The sequence below is a fragment of the Portunus trituberculatus genome, chromosome 20 (assembly GCF_017591435.1).
Source record: "Portunus trituberculatus isolate SZX2019 chromosome 20, ASM1759143v1, whole genome shotgun sequence".
NCBI classification, from domain to species: Eukaryota; Metazoa; Arthropoda; class Malacostraca; order Decapoda; family Portunidae; genus Portunus; species Portunus trituberculatus.
This window is the reverse complement of record NC_059274.1, coordinates 17,259,732-17,281,813: the sequence shown is the minus strand read 5'-3', so window position 1 is coordinate 17,281,813 and position 22,082 is coordinate 17,259,732. Positions and strand designations below refer to the sequence as shown.

General features: G+C 40.9%; 1 protein-coding gene and 1 long non-coding RNA gene across 14 annotated transcripts in view; one reads left to right on the top strand and one right to left on the bottom strand.

Annotated features, from left to right (window-relative positions):
- Positions 1 to 1,710: 1,710 nt before the first annotated feature.
- LOC123506588 lies at positions 1,711 to 21,561 on the top strand. Its single transcript, XR_006675469.1, has 5 exons — positions 1,711 to 2,481; positions 15,239 to 15,358; positions 15,555 to 15,646; positions 20,975 to 21,150; positions 21,420 to 21,561. It is a non-coding gene; the product is annotated as an uncharacterized LOC123506588 (long non-coding RNA).
- The window catches only part of LOC123506585 (disco-interacting protein 2-like), a 486,450-nt gene continuing 476,259 nt past the window's right edge, over positions 11,892 to 22,082 (bottom strand). For all 13 annotated transcript variants that reach the window (XM_045258807.1, XM_045258810.1, XM_045258811.1 and 10 more), the window contains 8 exons: positions 21,418 to 21,638; positions 20,915 to 21,127; positions 20,546 to 20,777; positions 19,140 to 19,249; positions 17,616 to 18,005; positions 17,239 to 17,439; positions 16,777 to 16,908; positions 11,892 to 15,079 (listed from right to left, as the gene is read on the bottom strand). In XM_045258807.1, the coding sequence (XP_045114742.1) occupies positions 14,036 to 15,079; positions 16,777 to 16,908; positions 17,239 to 17,439; positions 17,616 to 18,005; positions 19,140 to 19,249; positions 20,546 to 20,777; positions 20,915 to 21,127; positions 21,418 to 21,638 (2,543 nt within the window). In that variant the 3' untranslated portion in view covers positions 11,892 to 14,035. The remainder of the gene's footprint in view (positions 15,080 to 16,776; positions 16,909 to 17,238; positions 17,440 to 17,615; positions 18,006 to 19,139; positions 19,250 to 20,545; positions 20,778 to 20,914; positions 21,128 to 21,417; positions 21,639 to 22,082) is intronic.

The following is a 22,082-nucleotide window of genomic DNA, read 5'->3' as shown; positions in this document are numbered from 1 at the left end:
TTTCCTTGATAAATTTTGTGATAGATTTTTTTTCTTTTCTCTGATCACTTTTGCTCAAGCTTTTCCTTTCTTTATTTTTCTCAGGAATTTTCCATCTCTCTATTCCCTGATCAATTTTGCTGAGGCCTTACCTTTTCCTTCCCTCTTTTCCCTGCTTGTCTTCCTTTCTATTTTCCTCAGTGTGAGTGCTAAGGACTTGTGAGTGAGTGAGTAATGAATGGCCTGGGGTGTGGCATTGGTTTGGCAGTTTACTCTGTTTCCACTTATTTCTGACATTGGGTTTTGAAGTGTCAACTGTTGACTTCCCTTACTTAAACTTAAACACTCAGTCATGGCTTGTCAAGTTCAACAGTCAGTTAGATGCTAAGAACAGCCCCTTGAAATGCATGATTCCCTATACATAGTACTTGTTCCACCTGTGTGTCCTCTCTACCATCTACTTTGCTCACTGTCAACACTCACTACTCCTGTAAACCAATCAAACCAAGTGTGCTGTTAACCTTCACCAGAGAGAGAGAGAGAGAGAGAGAGAAAACAAGGATAAACTCATGGAGGGCAAAAACATGTAATATTACCACAAAATGCCCCTTCTAAACACACACACATAGAGAAAGAGAGAGAGAGAGAAAAAACAACTTTGAAAATCACCATAACTTCCACCAGACCTTGTTAAACATCAACAGAATTATGAGAAGCTCCTTAGAAATGTCCAAATTGTTCATTGCAATCTGTTTTGGTATCACTGAAATCGAAACCTCATGGAAACCCCAGGAACTTCCACTGCACCGAATTAAAAGCAGAGATAAGATAACGATACTGGCAAATCTCAGCTGGCCTGTAGTATACTAGTAGGTTATTGTCTAATGGTGCAATCAGTATCACAGTGTTCATAGTAGTGTGTGTCCCTTTCTTCTTTCTTTTTATATAAAAAGATTGAGAATGATGAAGAGTTTGGACAGAAGTAAAGAAAAGAAAGTGAAAGAAAGTAGCAGGTTAAAGTTTGTGGGCTGACCACATTGCTAGTGTGTGTCCCAGCATCACTCTTGCTGATTTATACTTGGCTGTAAGTTGGCCCCACTGGCGGCAGGAAGATGGCGATTTTGTAAAGCTTGCGCTGGTAAAGATGGTTGCATGAAAATTATCCCACATTTGATTCCATTATTTATTTATTTTTTGCTTCATATTACATTTGCTGCTTAGTACTGTCTCTCTCCTTATGCTGGGGGAAAGGAAGGAGAGGTGGATAAAAGTCCTGGAAGTAGGGAAAGAGAGGTTGATATGGAGAGAAATACAGCATTTAATTAAAGAGAGCTATGGTGCTTCTACAATATGAAAACATCAGTGTATAGTTAATATTGCGTGATATTGTTTATTTTGTGCTTCAGGAGATAATTTGTTTTTGTTATTTGTTATTCTTGTATTATTCTTTTCCTATATGTAAACCATAGTAACTACCACTCCAACCTGCTTCAAGAACTCGAGAAGAGGTACCAAAACATTTGAGACTCGATAAACCTGCGCAGGGGAAGAACGCACAGCCAGTCTCGCCTTGCTCAGCCATGCTCGGCCTTCAGTACTCTCTGCTCAATGAAGTGTCGCCGAGGCTAATCCCTTCATTAATAGGACGCGTTTTCCTGTTCATTCTGGTTAGTATTTAGTGATTTTTTAGTTTCAGAAACTTCTGTGGGAGATTGAAATAGTGAAGACTCTGGCCATTAATATTTTAATCGTATACACAAAACTCGAGGTAAAATGCGTACCAGTACTGAAGGGGCTAAGCATTTGTGTTTAAGCTCGTTTACTTAACAGTTTTCAGAGGTTATTACGATTTTTAAGGTGTTTTCACGATTATGTTGTGATAGTGATACTCTGGTAATAATTCTGCATCATCATAGTGAAGAGTAACCATGAGAACCTCTGAACTTTTCCAAACCAAACGTATTAATCCTAAACGAATGACCGGAAAATGAGTGTTGTGTACGAGGGGAAAATGTAGTCTGAAGTTGACAGAGGAACTGAAGTGTAGAGAGTCAGAAAAGCTGCGTCAAGTGGAGATAAGTGTGTTATGTACAGCGTAGAGAAGTAATGAAGTGTGAAGCAATGGAACAGTAGTGAAGTATAACAAATAAAGTATGTTGTGTGAAGCGAAAAAGTAATGACGCAAAATGTAACAATGTAGTAACAGTGAAGTCTAGAAAAGCAGATGAATGCGAGAAATAAAGTTAAGGAGCGTAACCAATAAAGTGGAACACACACACACACACACACACAGAGAGAGAGAGAGAGAGAGAGAGAGAGAGAGAGAGAGAGAAGGATGGAGGACAAATAAATCGATACATATTGTTAGAGATCACAAGAAGACCGATATAGTAATTTTTGTCCTGCTGGCGAGGCATTGTCTGATCAGCTGCACAAGAGCTGCTGACTCGTTTAGCACTGTCGCAGCCGATGCCACCACCACCACCATAACTACAACCAAAAGTAAGTAGGTATACATTACGATGAATTAAGTTACCTCGTTGTGTCATAGTTATGAATATTACATATATGAATATTTCAATGTGTTCCTGTTCCGTATCTATTTGTGGAGACAGCGACACTAACACGCTGGTCACTTCACGATTAGGTACACTCCCCCCTCCTCCTCCTCCTCCTACTTCTTATATAATTGTTTCTCAAAATTCTTGAGTGAAATGCCATTGCACATCGATATATCCTTTCCTGAGTGGATGCTGGACGCCATTTCAACATTAGTGGCAACTGTCCTATCTCCTTCAGTGACACTCCTTTTACTATCCACGCTTTTACATTGGAGTATAATAGTCCTAAGCCTTTCGTCTCCTAAACTTGTTTCTCCTAACATGATGCTAAGTGCAAAGTAGCATTTCTTACTGTCTTCTGCTGATATTTCATGGTTCCTTTTTTTTCTTTGGAATTACTAGTGCAAGCCGCTTCCTCGTACACGCCTTCGGTGTACAAGGCTTTCTGTTCGCTCATCCCTATTGTGTTCATCTCTGGTTCTGCGTTTTCTTCTTTTTATGACTTGAGCTTGCCGCAGGACAGAACTATCAGCACATCTTGATGGCCAACTCCTTTGATTCTCTATATTTTCATTGCGGAAGTGCCGCTTTGGTATTACTTAAAATCTTTTGACAATATTCCTGATGTGTAAAAATATAATGAATAAGTAGATCATTGAATGAACAAAAAGCTAAGGAAGGAAGAAAGCAGTAGACAAAAAAATTCTAGAACATTAAGAGTTAAGGCCTGTTCTCACGAAGCGACTTTGGAAGCGCGACTGCAAAGTCAATGGAAGTCCACTGGAGTGTTCATACGTGGTCGCTTGTCGCTGGGCTGGAAGCGCGACTCGAGATATCCCTCGGTGAAGCGCGTCTTTTGAGCGACTTGGTTAACATGTGTATCTATGAGGCCGTTCACTCGAGGCGACCGCTTCCCGCGTTTTCGTGAATATTTACGCCTCATTGGCTGGATGAGCGAGGCGATGGTGTTAAGTTTTTCTTCTGGCGAAATGCAGTCCCTCATCATGGTGCTTGCTGAAGAGATGTCATTTCTGATTTCTGCCAGCAGCTCGTCGAATGTTTTGATGGACATTCTCAGGTAGTTAAAGAACTTTGGTTCATATTCTCTTGATTTTGGGTAAAAGGTGCAGAACTTACCATGGGTAAGTCTGTCATGTGAAATAGGGTGAACCCAATGTTGTCTGGGTTTCTTTTTCCGCCTTTGCCAGCGACGATAAATTATCCAGGCACACGTTGCTTCTTCCACGTCCATCCTACCAGACTGACAGAAGTTGGGGGTGGGAGGGGGTAGGCAAGGTGGACGCGCGACTGGTGTCGCCGTCTGTGAACAGTCAGCCCGCAGTCGCGCTTCCAGAGTCGCGCTTCCAAAGTCGCTTCGTGTGAACGAGGCTTTAGGGTCCACAGAGCACCGGGGTGCAGCAAGATAACGTCCCCTTTGGAGCTCAGCTGGTGGGTGTGTGGGTTGGAATTCAGTTGTACACACACACACACACGTGATCAAAATGCATTTACACAATGTATTAGAGACTACTACTACTCATATTGCTGCTATAAAAAAAGTCTGACCAGCCTTAATTTACGGCCATGGGGGAGCGGCTCTGTACAGTATTGCCACGTTTTCACTACTGTTCTGTTAATCTCTCTCTCTCTCTCTCTCTCTCTCTCTCTCTCTCTCTTACTAAAGAATCAAAGGTAAGCAGAGAGAGTCATTTATAATTGTATATATATATATATATATATATATATATATATATATATATATATATATATATATATATATATATAAGTGAGTGGCACGAGGTCAGTCACGTCACCACCACAATGTGTCAAGGCCACCAGCTGGGTGTGGAAGAGTTGCCGCTCAAGTGAAAAATGCTTCTTTTTTTTCACTTAGGTATTGGCATATTCCTACTATTCTGTAAAAATAGAAACTACACATTAGCTTGGCTTACGAATTATGAATGCGATTATGCCTCACCCTTGAAATTACTGTAAAAGCCAGTAAATGTGTCATTATTGTGTCTTGAGTTCCTCTTTACCTTTGCTTCCTTTTGAATGATGGTAAATTTGTTCATGTGGGTTTTAGTTTTCCTCTTCTTTTTATAGTGGTTTATGTTTGTGGTTTCCCTGATTATCTTTAAGAAAAGGAAATTGCTTGATTTTTCTTGGTGGTGTATAATTTTGGGAAGTCATCAGCATATATGTATTGCCTTGTAGTGGTCTTTGGGTGTCTCGTACGTATGTTATGAAGTGTTGGTGAAAGGACACTTCTTTGAGGTAGTACACCACATTGTAGATCAAATTCTTTTTTGTTCTCTAAAAAATTCTATAGGAATTTTTTTTATGACAGTGGGGAGGTATATTTTATTCAAGGCTTAGGTGCCAAACTGTTTATAACTTTACATAAATTCAAGGAGGGAGATTGGTCAATAATTACAAACATGGTGTTGGTTTTACCCACCTCGGAAATGAGATGGAAGATAGAAAGACTCCCATCTGCCTGGGAAATAGTCTGCTGAGAGGTTGTAGTTGAAGATGATGTAGAGGTAAGGTAGGGATTGATCTGGAAAGTGTCATTATAGTTTTATTGATTCTGCTTTACCCCCTGGGCTGGTTTTGTTATTATGTATTATTTCTTGTATAATAGTTTCTGGGGTGATGAGGTTGTGGTTCAGTCTGTTAGGGTATGTGTAATTGTAAGGTATTGAGTATATGTTATTTTGTGATCATAAGGTATTGTTCTGTATGTTATTTAGTGATTGTAAAGTATTGTTATGAAGTGGTATTTGTGTATGTATGTGTATTGTTGCAGTGGTTTGGTTGCTCAGTCCAGGCTTGTGTGTATGTGTGTGTGCGCATGTGTGTGTTGTCTGAATAGTTTGGTTGCTCAGTTTGGGTTCGTGTGTGTGTATTTACCTAGTTGTATTTACCTAGTTGTAGTTTTACAGGGCCTGGGCTTTATGCTCGTGTGGTCCCGTCTCCATATCTACACTTATCCAATTTTTCTTTAAAACTATGTACACTCTTTGCTGATACCACTTCCTCACTCAAACTGTTCCAAGTCTCAACACATCTTTGCGGGAAACTAAATTTTTTAACATCTCTCAGACATCGTCCCTTCCTTAGTTTCTTACTATGCGATCTTGTGCTTCTAAAGTCATATTCTTCTCTCAGGATCAGTTTCTCATTATCCACTTCATCCATTCCGTTAATCAATTTATAAACTTGTATCAGATCCTCTCTCTCTTCTCTGCTCCAAGGTTGGTAGATCCATTGCCTTTAGTCTCTCCTCATATGCCATCCCTTTAAATTCTGGAACCATTCTTGTAGCCATTTTTGTAGTCTCTCTAATTTTCTTATGTGTTTCTTTTATGGGGAGTCCACACAACTCCTGCATATTCCAATCTAGGTCTTATTTTAGTACTTATCAATTTCTTCATCATTTCCTTGTCCATATAGTGAAATGCTACTCCAATATTCCTTAGCAAATTATACGTCTCTCTGAAAATTCTATCAATATGGCTAACCGGTTGATTATTTTCTTCCATTGTCACTCCCAAGTCCTTTTCCTTTTTACTTTTTCTAGTTCTACTCCATCTCCCATCTTATAGATTCCCACTGGTCGTCTTTCACTTTTCCCATTTCCATGACATGGCTTTTGTCCACATTGAATTCCATCTCCCATTTTTTGCTCCATTTCCAGATCTTGTTTAAGTCTTCCTGTAGTATTTCACAATCCTCTTTTTGTTTAATGACTCTGCACAGTTTCGCATCGTCCACAAACAGATTTATGTAGCTGTTCACTCCCTCTGGCATGTCATTTATATATACGAGAAAAAGTATTGGTGCCAATACTGACCCCTGTGGCACTCCGCTGTCTACTGTTCTCCACTTGGACTTCATATCTTTAACTATCGTCCTTATTTCTCTCCCCCTTAAGTAATTCTTCATCCATCTCAATGTGCTTCCTTTTAAGCCACCCTTCTCCTCTAACTTCCATAGTAATCTTTCATGTGGCACTTTATCAAAAGCCTTTTTTAGATCTAAATAAATACAGTCAACCCATCCTCTCTCTCTTGTACTTTATCAACTATTCTAGAGTAGAAACTCAATAAATTTGTCACACATGACCGACCTTTTCTAAAACCAAATTGGCTATTTGATAATATTTTGTTGTCTTCAAGAAACTCGATCCATTGCTTCTTTATTACTTTTCACACATCTTGCATATTACACTAGTTAGTGATACCGGCCTGTAATTTAAAGGTTCTTCCTTCCTTCCGCTCTTATATATGGGAACCACCTCAGCTCTTTTCCACTCCACTGGCACTGTTCCATTTTCTATTGAGCATTTTATGATGTTGTATATTGGACTTGCTAGTTCTTCCCTACATTCTTTCAGTATTCTGCCTGAGACTTCATCCGGTCCCATTGCCCTTTCCTCATCCAATTCCGTCATCAACTTTTTATTTCAAGCTTGGTTACTTTAATCTCTTTCATATAGACAGTCTCTCTATTACCCTGTGGTCTTTCAAATTTGGATTCCTTAGTAAAGACCTCATGAAATTTACTATTTAACAGTTCTGCCATACTTTTTGGGTCTTCCACCATTCCGTTTTCTCCTTTTAACCTTTCTGTTGTTTCTTTTTGTCTTATTTTTCCATTTATGAATCTGTAGAACAATTTTGGTTGTTCCTTACATTTTTCGTGTGTGTGTGTGTGTGTGTGTGTGTGTGTGTGTGTGTGTGTGTGTGTGTGTGTGTGTGTGTGTGTTTACCTAGTTGTACCTAGTTGTAGTTTTACAGGGCCTTGGCTTTATGCTTGTGTGGCTCCGTCTCCATATCTACACTTATCCAATCTTACTTTAAAAGTATGCACACTCGTTGCAGACACTACTTCTTCATCTAAACTGTTCCACGTCTCAATACATCTCTGCGGAAACTATATTTTTAACATCTCTCAGACATCTTCCTTTCTCAGCTTTTTACTATGCGATCTTGTGCTTGGATGTCATATTCTTCTCTCAGGATCAGTTTCTCATTATCCACTTGGTCCATTCCGTTGATCAATTTATAAACTTGTATCAGGTCTCCTCTCTCCCTTCTTTGTTCCAGGGTTGGTAGATTCATAGCCTTTAGTCTCTCCTCATATGTCATCCCTTCAAATTCTGGAACCATTCTTGTAGCCATTTTTTGTAGCCTCTCCAATTTCCTTATGTGTTTCTTTTTATGAGGGGTCCACACTACTCCTGCATATTCCAATCTGGGTCTTATTATAGTACTTATCAATTTTTTCATTTCTTTGTCCATGTAGTGAAATGCTACTCCAATATTCCTTAGCAAATTATATGTTTCTCTTCCATCGTCACTCCTAAGTCCTGTTTAACTTTCTCCAGTTCTACTCCATCTCCCATCTAATAGATTCCCACGGGTCATCTTTTACTTTCCCATTTCCTTGACATGGCTTTTGTTCACATTGAATTCCATTTCCCACTTTTTACTCCATTCCCAGATCTTATTTAGGTCTTCTTGCAGTATTTCACAATCCTCTTTTTGCTTTATAACTCTGCACAGTTTCGTATCATCTGCAAACAGATTTATGTAGCTGTTCACTCCTTCTGGCATGTCGTTAATATAAATGAGGAAAAGTATTGGTGCCAATACTAACCCTTGTGGCGCTCCGCTTTCTACTGGTCTCCACTTGGACTTCATATCTTTAACTACCGTCCTTATTTCTCTACCCCTCAAATAATTTTCTATCCATCTCAATGTACTTGTGTGGATGTGTATTTGAAGGCGAGTTGGTGAGGCTGCACTGGGCAAGTCAGTCAGGGCTGGACACCTCTCCCCACCTGCCACATCATCTGGATTTTGTCTGTGGAGTACTTCTTGCGTGGAAGTGTTTTGTTTTGTTCCTATTGTGGCTGTCCATCCCTGTGCCACGTGTGATGCTAATAAACACCGTGTTTAGTCAAGGCATCTCCAGTGTGTCTGTTCCCTCCTCCCTTCTGCAAGAGTAAGCCTCCTCAGGCTCATTACAGCATGTTCTTGCCGTTCCTGCTCATTGCTTGCTGACACCTTCTTACCTGCTGCAGGTGTGAGGCTATGCTAGTGTGATGGAGGTGTGAGAGGTGGGGGGCGGGGGTAACAGTATTGTTCCGTGTATGTTATTTCTTATGAGAGTTCTCATTGTTTCATAATTTATGTCACATTCTTCCTCATCATCTTCTGTTGTAAAACTTTCCCATATTTGCCTATACGTATAGTTCTTCTGTGCCTTATTGCTTATAACTTTTTCATATGATGTTTTTCTGGGTTGCCTTTTCTAAATTTAGAGATTGTGTGTCTTCCTCCACAATATTAATGATTTATCATAGAGGCTGTTTCGGTTGGGTGACGTATGTGTTGTGGTGGGTCTTGTTGGTTGTGAGAAAGACGATTGGTGTTGCTGAAGTGTTGTGTGCAAAATGTGTGTGAAAGCAGGGACTAATATGAGGTATTACTCTGCTACTAATGAGGTGTTGTATTTGTCAGCTTTTTGTGTTTGTCTGTCTGTCTGTATTTGAATGTTGGATGATTGGCATTTAACTTCTTCAGTACTGGGACGCTGTTTTACCTTTAATTTTGGGTATGATTAGTCAATTTTATTTACATTAGGAAGCTCTATGGAAGTCAAAAGATTAATGGCCAGAGCCTTCACTATTTTAATGCTGACATAAGTTTCTGAAGCTGTATAGAATTGCCAAGTAGTAAGCAGAATTAATAATAAAATAGGTTAAGTCTGCTGTCATGTAAGCTGGTTGGTCTTTCCTGAATAGTCTTATGAAATCCGGTACTGGAGTGTATTGTCTTGCTGGCGGCTGACAGAGGGTGGCTATTGTTGTCTTGCGTATGTGTGTTTCCCTGTACAGCAACCTTGTTCGAGATGAAATTGTCTTATTTTGTGTGAGATGTTGCATTTGATAGTTGAGGCAGTGGCATTAGAGTTAGTTGTGTGACTTTTCTTGTGTATCATGCATCCCTATATGTTCAGTGTGTCTTATTGTAGACTGTGACTGTTGGTGAGGATTATATCAGCCTCTTGTTGCTTGTATGTATTGATAAGTGTTTCTCTAATGTGCGAAATGTTATGGTGAATGATATTAAGTTTTTCAGTTATTATTTGGTGTCTTTTATTTATTCTTTTTAGCTTGAGCTTTTGTTTTATGTGGTAGGTTCCTTTTAGTGCTGTTGTAGTGTCTAGTGTGTGTTTGTTTAGTTTGTTCATGTGTTATTTTTTGGGAGACCAGTCATTGCTCTCATTTGACATGAGCCCTTGGAGTAGGATCTCGGACAACTTGAGTACATTGAGACTTGCTTTTCCCAGTCTTAGTTTTCAGTTCCATTTTCTTTGTTGGAATCTTCTTTTGAAATACTCTTCTCTTCCTGGTCTTCCTTTGTTTTCATCTGGTGATGCTGATTTCTTTCTCTCCTTGATAGAGTGGATGTTTTCTTAGTGCGACGAGGTGGTGGTTGGAGCATTATCTTTGAGGTGTGTGTACCAAGGACAACAAAAATCCAAAAAAGGTCCACTTAATTGCCAGTTCCCTTAAAGAACAATAGAGTTCTCCAAAAGTCTTGAAACCTGAGGGAGTGGGTGGTTGGAGTGTTTGCTTCCTGGGCAGAGATGAAACTAGCAGCTGAGATGATCTTGGATGGGTTCCTGGGAATGATGACATTTGGCAATTTGTTACAGGTTAGCATTTTGTTGAGTTCGTGGTTGTAGATTCCTGGTTGGTGACTGTTGGTGATATGATTGTACAAGATGGAGATCAATATTTTTGTGGTTTCTTGGTCTATGGTAGGGAAGTTAGTGGGCCTTGTTGTTGTTGTTGATTCTTGGTGACTGCCGAGAAAGTGTGTTGGTTTTGTTCTCTTGGTGTTTTAGTTTTGTTTTACCAGATTTTTCTGAGAACAGAGCATTATAAGTTACAGTATGATAGTCTTCACCACAGTTGATTCAGAATTGATAGTTGCTTTTGCATTGATGCCAGAAGTGGTCCTTCTTACTGCACTCCAAGCAGCCTTTGAATTTGAAGCCTTGATGTTCTGGGCAAATGTTGGTGTAGTGATCCTCACGTTTATAACACTTGAGACGTGTTGATGGCAATGTATTCCTCTTTAGCTGTTTGGTTTGGAGAGACTCACAGGTTAAACATGAGCATCCTCCTTGTTGTGCTGTTTGAGCAGACTGTGGTATGGAAGATCTTGATGGGACGTTTTGGGAATTGGTGATGGCCTCTTATGTTAATTTCAGTCCACTATTTTTTTTATATTTAAAAAATTTGTTTATTTTTTTTTTTTAGATTTCCTCGATGTGATTGGTAGAGTGTCCTGTAATTTGTTCTGGCAGATTTTTCATTTGAGTAGTCCATTGTGCTTTTAGGTCTGGTGGCAAGATGGAGAGGAAGTTGTTTGTCTATAGCTAGTCGTAGCAGTTCTTGTGGAAGATGTAGTCTGCTTCGCATTCTTCAGAGATGATGATGGAGTAGCCACCTCTAATTTCAATGACACTGGAGGCAGAGATCTTATTTTGTCCTAGGATGTTGAGGAACATTAGTTTTGTGTTATGACAGACATTTTTGTTTAATTTTTATTTTGCCCATATTAGGTCATGGAGTCAGTGATATGAATAACGAAAAAAATCAATGGAAAGAGCCTGCCTATGTCACACAGTTGCTAACAACTGTTATATCCCAAGGCACAGCCTTCACCTATCCAAGTGGTGTCCAACCAACCAACTGCGGTAAAAGCCCCACTCTTATAAGCTGTGGCTTGGCATCTTGTCTTTCTCTTCATTTCTTCTCTGCTGTGTTGATATATTCATGTCTCAGGGAAAGTCACATTTCTTAATTATTGATTGATCATCTGTGAAGCCTTTATTCCCTTGGATGATTCCCTAAGGCCAAAGGGGAGCTCCCAGCAGAGCAGCCTCCACCTCTCACTGTCCTAAGATTTACCACCACCTTGTTGAAGTTTGTCTTCTGCTAACACATTCCACATTGTTACTCCACTGTCATGCTGTCCCCCATTACAATCATCATTTTCATCCACACTGTAACTCCCTTTTTGTATTGTCCCACATTAGAACCGTGAATCACTTTCACTCTGTTGTACAAACTCTTCATTCTCAAAGGTCCCAGTACAGCAGTCCTTTTTGCACACTCCATTACTGCACAATGCTAATCTCTCATATGCCTGCCTTGGTTGGCCAGGCAGATGTGCAGTGGGAGTGAGGGGCAAGATGTGTGTACAGTGTTGCAACAGATGGCCAAGTGTATCTGTCTGTCTGATGATGAAGACAAAGACCAGCCTTTTCTCAACATTTATTGCTTGTACTGTATGTTAAGAGACAGTATACAAAAACATAAGATACCTGTAGCTGCTCTGGAATCTGTCAATTCAGAAAGCCATAATAGACATGAGTATGTAAAAGTTTTCCCTTTTTGAAGTTCACCTTGCTCAGTTACCTTTGAGGAAATGAAGACATGAGACACTTTATCCAATCAGACATATAAATTTTTTTTGGTATTTTTTTTGTTTTGATTACTTTTCATTGCACCTCTACAATCATTAAATGTTAAATCATTACATTGGCAATGCTATAAACAATAGTGCTGACCTATACTGTACACACAACAAATCTATGACTCCAAACAAAAGTGAATGACTTAGTAATACAGCTACAGAAGTGATTCCATATCATTATCTTACTTGGAAAAGCAGAGATCATTATAAATGAAAATATATATATATATATATATATATATATATATATATATATATATATATATATATATATATATATATATATATATATATATATATATATATATATATATATATATATATATATAAATACTTCCTCCTACTTCACATTTTATTTTGGACAAAGTTGTAAGATTAGAATTTTAATTAATTAAAGTTGTGAAAAAATGAAAAAGAAAAAAGTAATGAGAATGAAGGTGGCAGGCTGAGGCACGGTGAAATGAGGCACACTGAAATACTGAAGAAGCCAAAGTGAATGAACTAAGTGAACTAGATACACACATGCCTTTTTATTGTTTAGTTTCCAATGTAAAAACTATGTACAAAGTTAAAATAAGGACTGAGGCCCTCACTGGGCCACACACGGACCATAGTATTGTCACAATAGCCAGCTTGAGCCTCAGTTTTATGCAAAATGCTTAGAATTATGAAATAAAAAATATCATCTTACTATATTACTCTACTGCAAATTTATATAAAATCTGTATGATTCTGCAACACTTGAAGGTGTGCTGTGTCTCAGCTAGGCTATGCTAGATAGATTTTCTCCTCACCCATAAAAATTGTTCCTATCATGCCTCAATCATGTAGTTTTAAGTATTTACCCCAGCATATTTTAAGAACTTTCCACATGCATGCCTCAAAGGACAGTTTCGGTATATTCAACACTCAAATGCCTAAAATTAAAATTATACTTCCATTACACACAAGTTACGAAAAGGAGTTTTACACACTTCTTGTCTGAAGCACTAATGCGACACGCTTCTCATGGGTGCGGAGGTGACCGACGACACTCGGAGCTTTGAGCGGGACAAAGTTCCTGTTCGCCGAGCTTCCAAGACTATATGATAAACATATCTACGGCTATACAAATGTACAGAAACGGTGGCGAGCACGTCTTTCAGCACTACTGCGCTAGAAAACAGTCACGTAATTGCTGGAAAAACGACTCCTTTAAAGACTAAATAAAATGGGAATTGGTACATTACTGTACCCTATGTACAGAGGCCTGAGTCTTAGCCATCACATGACTATATACACACACTGTTTGGCTGTATCAAGTGGCAAACATTTCCTCAGGTCAAAAAATGACTTGAAATGCATTCATTCTCTCTGTACCAATTATATCTAAGCAGCTTTATGGTCTATTAAATTTTCTATAACCTCACAAACACTATCACAATCTAGCATTAACTGTCTACCAAAGTTCATGACTGAATATATTCACTGAAATATCACACTACAAATGCAATTGTAAAAGGCTGCACATGGCACTTGTAAATAATAGAAAATCCTTATTTAAAGATGGGGAAAAAAAAAAAAAAAAAAAAAAAAAATCTTACATCTGACAACAAATATAAATGTAAAAATTATTGGATATAACATCCCTGTATTATACAAAAGTGACTGTGTGCTTTATATATTGTGGGTTATTCAAGGTGTATGTCTATACATGCCCTTGCTAACCCACAGTGTTCTTGTGATGCATTGTGTATTTGTAGCAAACCTTTCATTCATTTTTAAAACTCACTTCAATCACTCACGATGAGTCATCATAAAACATAAAATCTCTATTTCCCTGTTTTCCGATTTTTCTGGCAATAGGAACCTTGCCAGCCTGGAGCAACTTCCAGTTATGTAAATAAAATGAATGTCTTTTATCCTGTCCAGCTGAAAACAGCTCACTATTTACATATTGTAGGCAACATAGATTGGATCAAGCTGGTCGGCCAGGAATCCGTCCCTCAGGTGCATGCGCTGCTTCTCCCCACGGGAATTGATGGGCACCACCCCGGGGTCCACCACCACAATGACCCCCACAATGATCTGGTGCTCCTCCAGGACGGACGAGGTGATCAGCGGCACCAGGTCCAGGGCCTCGTACTCCGCCCCGTCCAGCTCCACCACCACCACTAGCAAGTTGGTCCAGTTGAACACCGCACACTCCGAGATCTTCTTGTGGCACCGCATCACTGTCATTTCGATGTCGATGGGGTGGTAACGCATCCCCCTTAGGATGACCGTCTCGTCCAGCGCACCCACCACAAACACAGCGTCATGCAGCTCTCCGTCTGCCTGGACCGACTCAGTGCGGCGCAGGAAGCCCAGGTAGCCGGTGCGGGCATATGTCTCCCCTGTGTTGCCGGTTACCAGCTGGGCGCTGAAGTGGTCATTGGAGGTGCCGTCATCGCCGTACACGGTGAAGTAGCCGCTGGCGTTGTGGCTGCACTGAACCCAGATTTCCCCGAGATTGGAATCAGAGCACTGTCCCTTTGTGTCGGGGTTGGCAATGACCACCTTCACTCCTGGCAGCAACTTGCCAGACTCCATGATGCAGATGGAGTGGGGGGCGCCCCTTTCCACCAGCGTGACCCGGTCGTGTCGAAGTGAGCGCAGGTCAACAAATACGGTGGTGGGGTCAGGGGAGGACGCACCCTGCAGACACACAGCCACATTGACTCGACAGCCAAAGCTGGTTGACACTGCACGGGGGGAAAGTCCAAGGCCGCTGAAGAGTTTAGAGAAGGAGTTGGTGAGCTGCACTCTGGGCCGCTCCTCTGCCACCACCACGCAGGTCCTGACGCAGGCCAGGTTCACGCCACGCTGTTTCAGGAGGGCAATGGAGGAGCCCAGGCCCTTAGTGCACAGCTCCATCACTCCGTACGAGCAAAAGGTGTCGCGCACTTTGTACTGTGAGACAGCAGAGAGCCATAAGGAGGGATTCACCTCAACCTGCAATGTGAAGAAAACATTCAGTAATTTTATCTACACTACAAGTCAAATCCACCATAAGCAGACCAGGGCAAGTCTCTGTTAAAACTGTAGGGATGACTGCAGAGATGAAAAAAGAAATGTATTTATTGTATTATTTACAATAAATTGTTCTTTCAGAGTATGTCACAATTCAAAGCTTCGCTCCCATGAATGTCTCAACTCCAACACAAGTGAACAAGAAGGAAAGTGTGTGGTGCATTGAAGAAGGAATTCCAGCAACATTCTGTGAATTACAAGGTATGTGAAGCAAAATGTTGTGAATTAGAAGATATATTCTTCGTATGAATGTATGGGTACGCTGTGTTGTTAGCCCTTCATGGAGGGATATTAGCTACATAGCTACATTATGAACCATTTACTATCTTTTGTACAGACTGCTGCTAAGAGAAGTAAGGTGGCAGTGAACATACAGTATAATGAGCAGCAAGAACAGTCTCTCCCCAACAGGTGATGGAGGGAGAGCACCTGAGTGGTCTGACAGACACAGAGGCCTCCTCATCATGGTCTGTCGTACGTAAACATAAGGTAGGTCCGAGAGAGAGAGAGAGAGAGAGAGAGAGAGAGAGAGAGAGAGAGAGAGAGAGAGAGAGAGAGAGAGAGAGAGAGAAAGGCATTGGGGTGGGATGCCCAACTGGCTGCAACATAGATTGGGAGGAAACTGAAGTGCATAATTTTAAGTACTCAAGGCAGCGTCTTACACGCCCACCAGGGAATAATCAATTCTCGAACGAAGAAATATTGTTCACTTTTAATTTAGCATTAAACAAAAGTAAAAACTATGTACTGAGACAAAATAAGAGAAGCTTAGGTTATAAAATTTGAAAGAATCCTCAAAGATTTATGAGTGTTTAAAAAAAGAACCTATTGTGAGCTGCACTTCTGTTGAAAGCTGTAGTGTGCAACAGTGCGGCGTCTGGAAGATGTCAGGTAAGGTGGCAGTATCAGCAAGGGCGCACTCCTCTGTTATGCCTCTCTCTTTCTGTTCATGATGCATTTCCAAAATTAATTCTGAAATCATTCTAGCTTGATTCCACATCACCATTGAGGTATAAATATCAAGGTGTGTTTTCTGTATAAAAGTCTCCTCCCATCCTAAATGTGGCAGATGAGTGGAGGACCTTCCCAATGACTCCACCTGACCTCACATCTTAATCCAGATGCTGCACTGCTAAATACTACAGCTTTCAATGGACATACGGCTCACAATTGGTTCCTTTATTAGTAATTTAATAAATTTGAGGATTCTTTTAAGTTCTATAGCTTAAGCTTCTCATTTTTTTTTCAGTACGTAGTTTCACTTTTTGTATAATGCTGAATTAAAAATTGAATATTTTTCATTGGTTCAGAACCAGAGAATCAATTATTCACTGGTGGGCATACAAGGAGCTACTCTGAGTACATAAGTTATGTTTATGCAGTTTCCCCTACCCTATTTAGTGGCCAATTTCCCGTGGCCTGTTGAGATGGAATTTTATTCGTTTATCGATGGTTATATGATGGTTATGTACTGCTGGAATGGGGCCAAGGTTTAGAAAGCAAGAGGTAGAGCCAAAAGGATTTGTGTGGGCAGTGTTGGTGATATAGACCAAGGGAAGGAAACCCAGCCTGTAGTTACCCTCCCCTACCTGTAGCAAGCCTGCAGCAACAATACTCACCTCGCCTGGAGGAATGAGAATGGACTGGTGTCCAGAGTATATGGAGGAGAGGACCCACAGTGCAAGCCCCAGGCCACAGTAGGGATCCAGGCACAGGGCCACCACTCGGGAAGGGTACAGTTCACACGCAACCTTTAAGAACAAAAAAATGTTGTCTTAATAACTAAAGGGTGAACACCATAGTGAAAATATGCTACATGAAGGCCACCCTTTACTAGTAATAGCAGTGAAAACAGTGAGTTTGCTGGAATGTGGCCACCTTGTGTTGCAGCATAACTTTTACAAAGTTGTTAAAAGAATTGTAAAAAGTATATTAATACAAAGGTACTTATTACTATTACCAGGGTGTCATGAATCATAATTGTAATTGTGCTAATGGAAAACATCTCAGTATTAATGTAAAAGTGGAGAGAGAGAGTTAGTTAGTTCACCAGGATGGAGTAAACCCAAACTCAGACGGACCTTCATGCTGAGGCAGAGAGAGGTTGCAGCACCGTGGGACATTTTGATGCCCGCCAACATTCCTGTGGTGGAGACACTGAAGTCCAGGTAGGCGATCATCTCTGGTGTGGGTGCTTTGTATATGGAGGGCAGCCGCTTCTTTGGGAGGTCGTCTGTGTCGAGAATTGGAGGCCACTTCTTGCCACTGTCAAACTTCTCCTCCTGTGAAGTAAAGTCTGGATGAAGCATAAAAATGCAAAGAAAAGGCAAAATTTATCCTTACCTTACAAGTTATTAATGTATAACAAATAATTAATGACAAAATATTTAATCTCTCAAACTTTTGTTCACTTGTATTCTTTATGGATTATAATTTCTTTTTGCATCAAGAGACTTACCTTACTCTTGAGAAGTTTTATAACTGACAAGGTAGACAGTATTATAGAAGACTTGGATACATCTACAACTGTTCTAACTGTGTTCACTGTAGACTGTAGGTTTTGAGGATGTGGGGGGCGGATTGTCACTGGCACAGCACCAACATACAAGCACCCGTAAAAGGCTGCTATTAGGTCTACTCCAGGAGGGTAAATGAGAGCAACGTGGTCACCAGTATTAATGTGACCCTTCTCCAGCAAAAGGCAGCCCACTCGCTCTGCCTTCTTGTGGAGCTGAGCACAGGTGAGTGAGGTGGCCACTTGACCCTTGGAGTTTAGAAGAGTCAGGATCTCATGATTCTCTGTGGTGGACGCCCGCCACTTCAGGATGTCGGCAATGAACTGGGGATGCTGTGGAAGACGATGGTGACTATCAATATGCATGCATAGTTAAGCCGAAGTCTTCCCATAAGGATATGTAGTGTCCTCCTTATGGCAGCTATTTCATTTGAAAACAATCAAGATTTATAATGAAAAGGAACAAAAATAAATATGAATTATTAGTAGATCTGCATTACTTGTAAGAATAGTCAAGATATGCAAAGATATACAAACTGATTACTAATTACTTCAATAATTCATGGTGGTGTCTTTTCTTGGCTTACTGGATATGGCTTGTACAGTGTTTATAGTGTGTGTGTAAATATACTACTGAAATGGATTCCTGGCTTTGTTTTACTTTAAGTCAATACAACATGGCTTACAATACTGTGATTGTATGTGTGTGTGTGTGTGTGTATTTACCTAGTTGTAGTTTTACAGGGCCTGGGCTTTATGCTCGTGTGGCCCCGTCTCCATATCTACACTTATCCAATTTCTCTTTAAAACTATGCACACTCGTTACTGACACCACTTTCTCACTCAAACTGTTCCAAGTCTCAACACATCTTTGCGGGAAACTATATTTTTTAACATCTCTCAGACATCTTCCCTTCCTCAGTTTCTTACTATGCGATCTTGTGCTTCTAATGTCATATTCTTCTTTCAGGACTAGTTTCTCATTATCCACTTGATCCATTCCATTAATCAATTTATAAACGTGTGTGTGTGTAATTCACTGTTTGATCTGCTGCAGTCTCTGATGAGACAGCCAGACGTTACCCTACGGAACGAGCTCAGAGCTCATTATTTCTGATCTTCAGATAGGCCTGAGACCAGGCACACAACACACACCGGGACAACAAGGTCACAACTCCTCGATTTACGTCCTGCTAGGTGAACAGGGGCTACACGTGAAAGAAGACACACCCAAATATCTCCACCCGGCCGGGGAATCGAATCCCGGTCCTCTGGCTTGTGAAGCCAGCGCTCTAACCACTGAGCTACCGGGCCGTGTGTGTGTGTGTGTGTGTGTGTGTGTAGGTTTGTGGTACATAGCTTAATGTGATATATGTATATACTCGTACAATAAGGATTTCAAAATAATTTTGCAACAATTCTATCAGTGAAGGGGCAAGCTGCCTTGTAGAGCTGTGTGTCACTCACCCGTCTCATGCCGTCGTCGTTGTCCATGAGGCCCATTTCCCGGCCCTGAGCACTGGCCAGCCGGTTGCCCTGCACCAGGTTTCCCACCATCACACTCGCTGGCCCCACATCTGCCATGTCAACAGTTAAAATGTATCATGTGATTTTGAACCATATGTTTTGTATCACTGCATCAAGCAGTGATAGGGTGGAAGGTGTCAGGAGACCAGTGGTAAGACTGAAGGAGACTTGAAGGTGGTGTGTGCAATAGACAATGAAAAGTATGAACATCATGGAAGAGACTGCCAGTCATGATGAAAAATGGCAAGACTCCTATGTTGTCTCGTTCTGCAAAGCAAAACACAAAGTCCCAAGTTGTGGATTTCATTCGTATATACCAGAAACTTCGTGTTCAATACTTGGCTGAAGGTGTCACACACAGATGTGTGTTCTGACCGTGGTGTGTGCAGTTTGAACTGGCCAAGGGTGATTCTGATGCATTATCTTCCAGTCACATGCAATACATCACCAGTAGTCTCCTGACAGTCTCTCTGATGCCAACACATAGTTTTAGGTTTTCCTGCATCCTGCTGAGGAGAGCTGGCCTTTGACAGACTCCTAAGAGATCACTCGCTCAGTGAAGATGCTATCAAGGGAAAGTAACTTTTGCCTATACTTTGCCTTGGAAGTGATGTTAGGGAAGATGACAGTGATGATGGCTTGTTTGAATTACTTGTGTCTTCTATTAGCAGTGCTTAACTCTTCATAGTGCCTGTAGTGCCACTAACATTGAATATAATGAAAATACAGATTTCCACATTTCTGCCTCATCAAATAATGACTGAGTTTAATCACAATGGTTTATAGTAAGACTTGGCATTGCTGTGAGTTAGTAAATACACATATAGAGGGAGAGAATAAATGGATAGAGACAAGAGAAGCGAGGAATGGAAGAGAAATAAGAAACATAATGATGATTGATGATACTAGAGAAAGGAAACATGAGACAAACTGCCTCATTGATCTCTGCCTACTGTAACAGAAGCTACACATTGAGCCAAGAGGGGGATGGTAAGATGGTGTTAAGGAATTACAGTCACAGGTGGAAGGAGGGTGGAGTTTAAGAGTAGCATGACTGTAGTTGGTGGAATATGAGTTGGTCAAAGTTAATATTTCCACTAAAGGAATGAAGCTTTACAGTACATTGGTAGCCAAGTATGGTGTCCGTACTCTAGTGCAAATCTTCTATGTTTGACATTTCAAGGATGTTTTCATGATTCCAATAATAATTGAGCTAGAGTTTTGCATCTATAAGCAAGAAGAAAACCATGAAAACCTAACATTATTTCAGAGATCTTCGATAACCATCTTTGTAATAAACCAAGATGTTTAGCAATACAGGCTTGATAAGTGTGGCGAGTACTTACCGTGGTGAACCTCACGAGGCTTCGGTAAGTTGGTGACACAAGTGTGGGGGCACATGAGCACATTGGCTGGGTGAAGGGAGCCTTCCAGGAACTTCTTGCGTGTCTCAGACAAGTGGATCCCTCCCAAGGGTGTCTTTGGTAGGTGGTTGGGAGGAACAAGAGCTAAGCAGTATATCCCTACTTGGTGTATGCTATCCACTGCCTGAAGGACCCTTGACATCCACTGGAAGCTCTGAAAAAATGTCCACCTTGAGTTTTCCCTTTCCCCCTTTTTTTCTGTAACTTAGCCAATGCTGAGCCTTTCACATGTAAACATGTGATACACAAAAGTTCAAAGGTTTTGCCACAAAGAGAAATGCAGCAGCTCACCTCCTCTTCGGAACAGTCTGGTCGCTGCTCGGCAATGACGCATATCCTCTCATCCCTCAGCACTCGGTGAGAGAAGACAGCAATCCGCCCTCGGTAAATGAACTTCATGGGCTCCACGGCCAGCACTGTGGCAATGATGTCGTCTGTGTTGTGTTTGCGGCCGGTGACTGTCATGAGGCCGTCACGTGACCCACACACAAACACCAGCCCGCCCTGCAGCACAAGCATCACATTCAGTAATAATGCAAAACATAGGCTCTAAGATTGCAGTATAAGCAAAGATATTGAAATAGACAAGTTGCGTAATTCCAACTAGAGACAGCTGTATAGGACAAACAAAACAATCAACAGGCAAACTGCTTTAAAGTGAAAATGCATACATTTAAATGACACCAAAATACTGATGAATCTATTCCAACACAACTGAATATAAAATAATATTGATTCTGCCACTCCAACAAACAAAAGATGAAAGTTATACAGCAGATAACATTGATGCTTACAGGACCAAGGAATCCCAGGAGACCCGTCCGCACAAAGGAGGAACTGTCTGAGATGGGCGTGTTGTCTGGCAGCAGCGGCTGAACACGGAAGGTGGTGTTGGTCATCCCCTGCAGCCCCCAGTACTGATCACCCATTGCCGCACCCGCCACACAGATCTCGCCCACCTCGTCCGTCCTGCACACCAATGGCTGACCTTCCAACTTTACTACTATGATCATCGCTGCAAAGAAAAAGTTTTCTTTATATCATTAAAGGAGAGATGTTGGGAAGATTTATTCATATTTGCCACTCCTCTGTAGCAAGACTAATTCTCACTGAGCAGGCATCATTGACAAACACCCAAGACCAGACCAGATGACAACACTATAGGCTCAGACGACAGCAATTGTTCACAGGTGCACTGGTCACTTAACAAGAAGTGGGTTTCAGGAGCCAACCCTTGAACTCGTCACGTGCCTTCACCGCTGAAGACACGAGACAATTTGCCACAGCAGTGTTGAGGAGAAGCACGTCTTGTTTATCTACTACGAATGGTTGAGCTTTTGAGAAGGAAGAAGGAAGCAAATCAAAACTGCAGGTCAAAGAACCTGACTATTACTATGCTGACATCAAGGTAGATAACCAACAGCCAGCTATTTGTGTAAAGGAAAAATGTCAATCATGA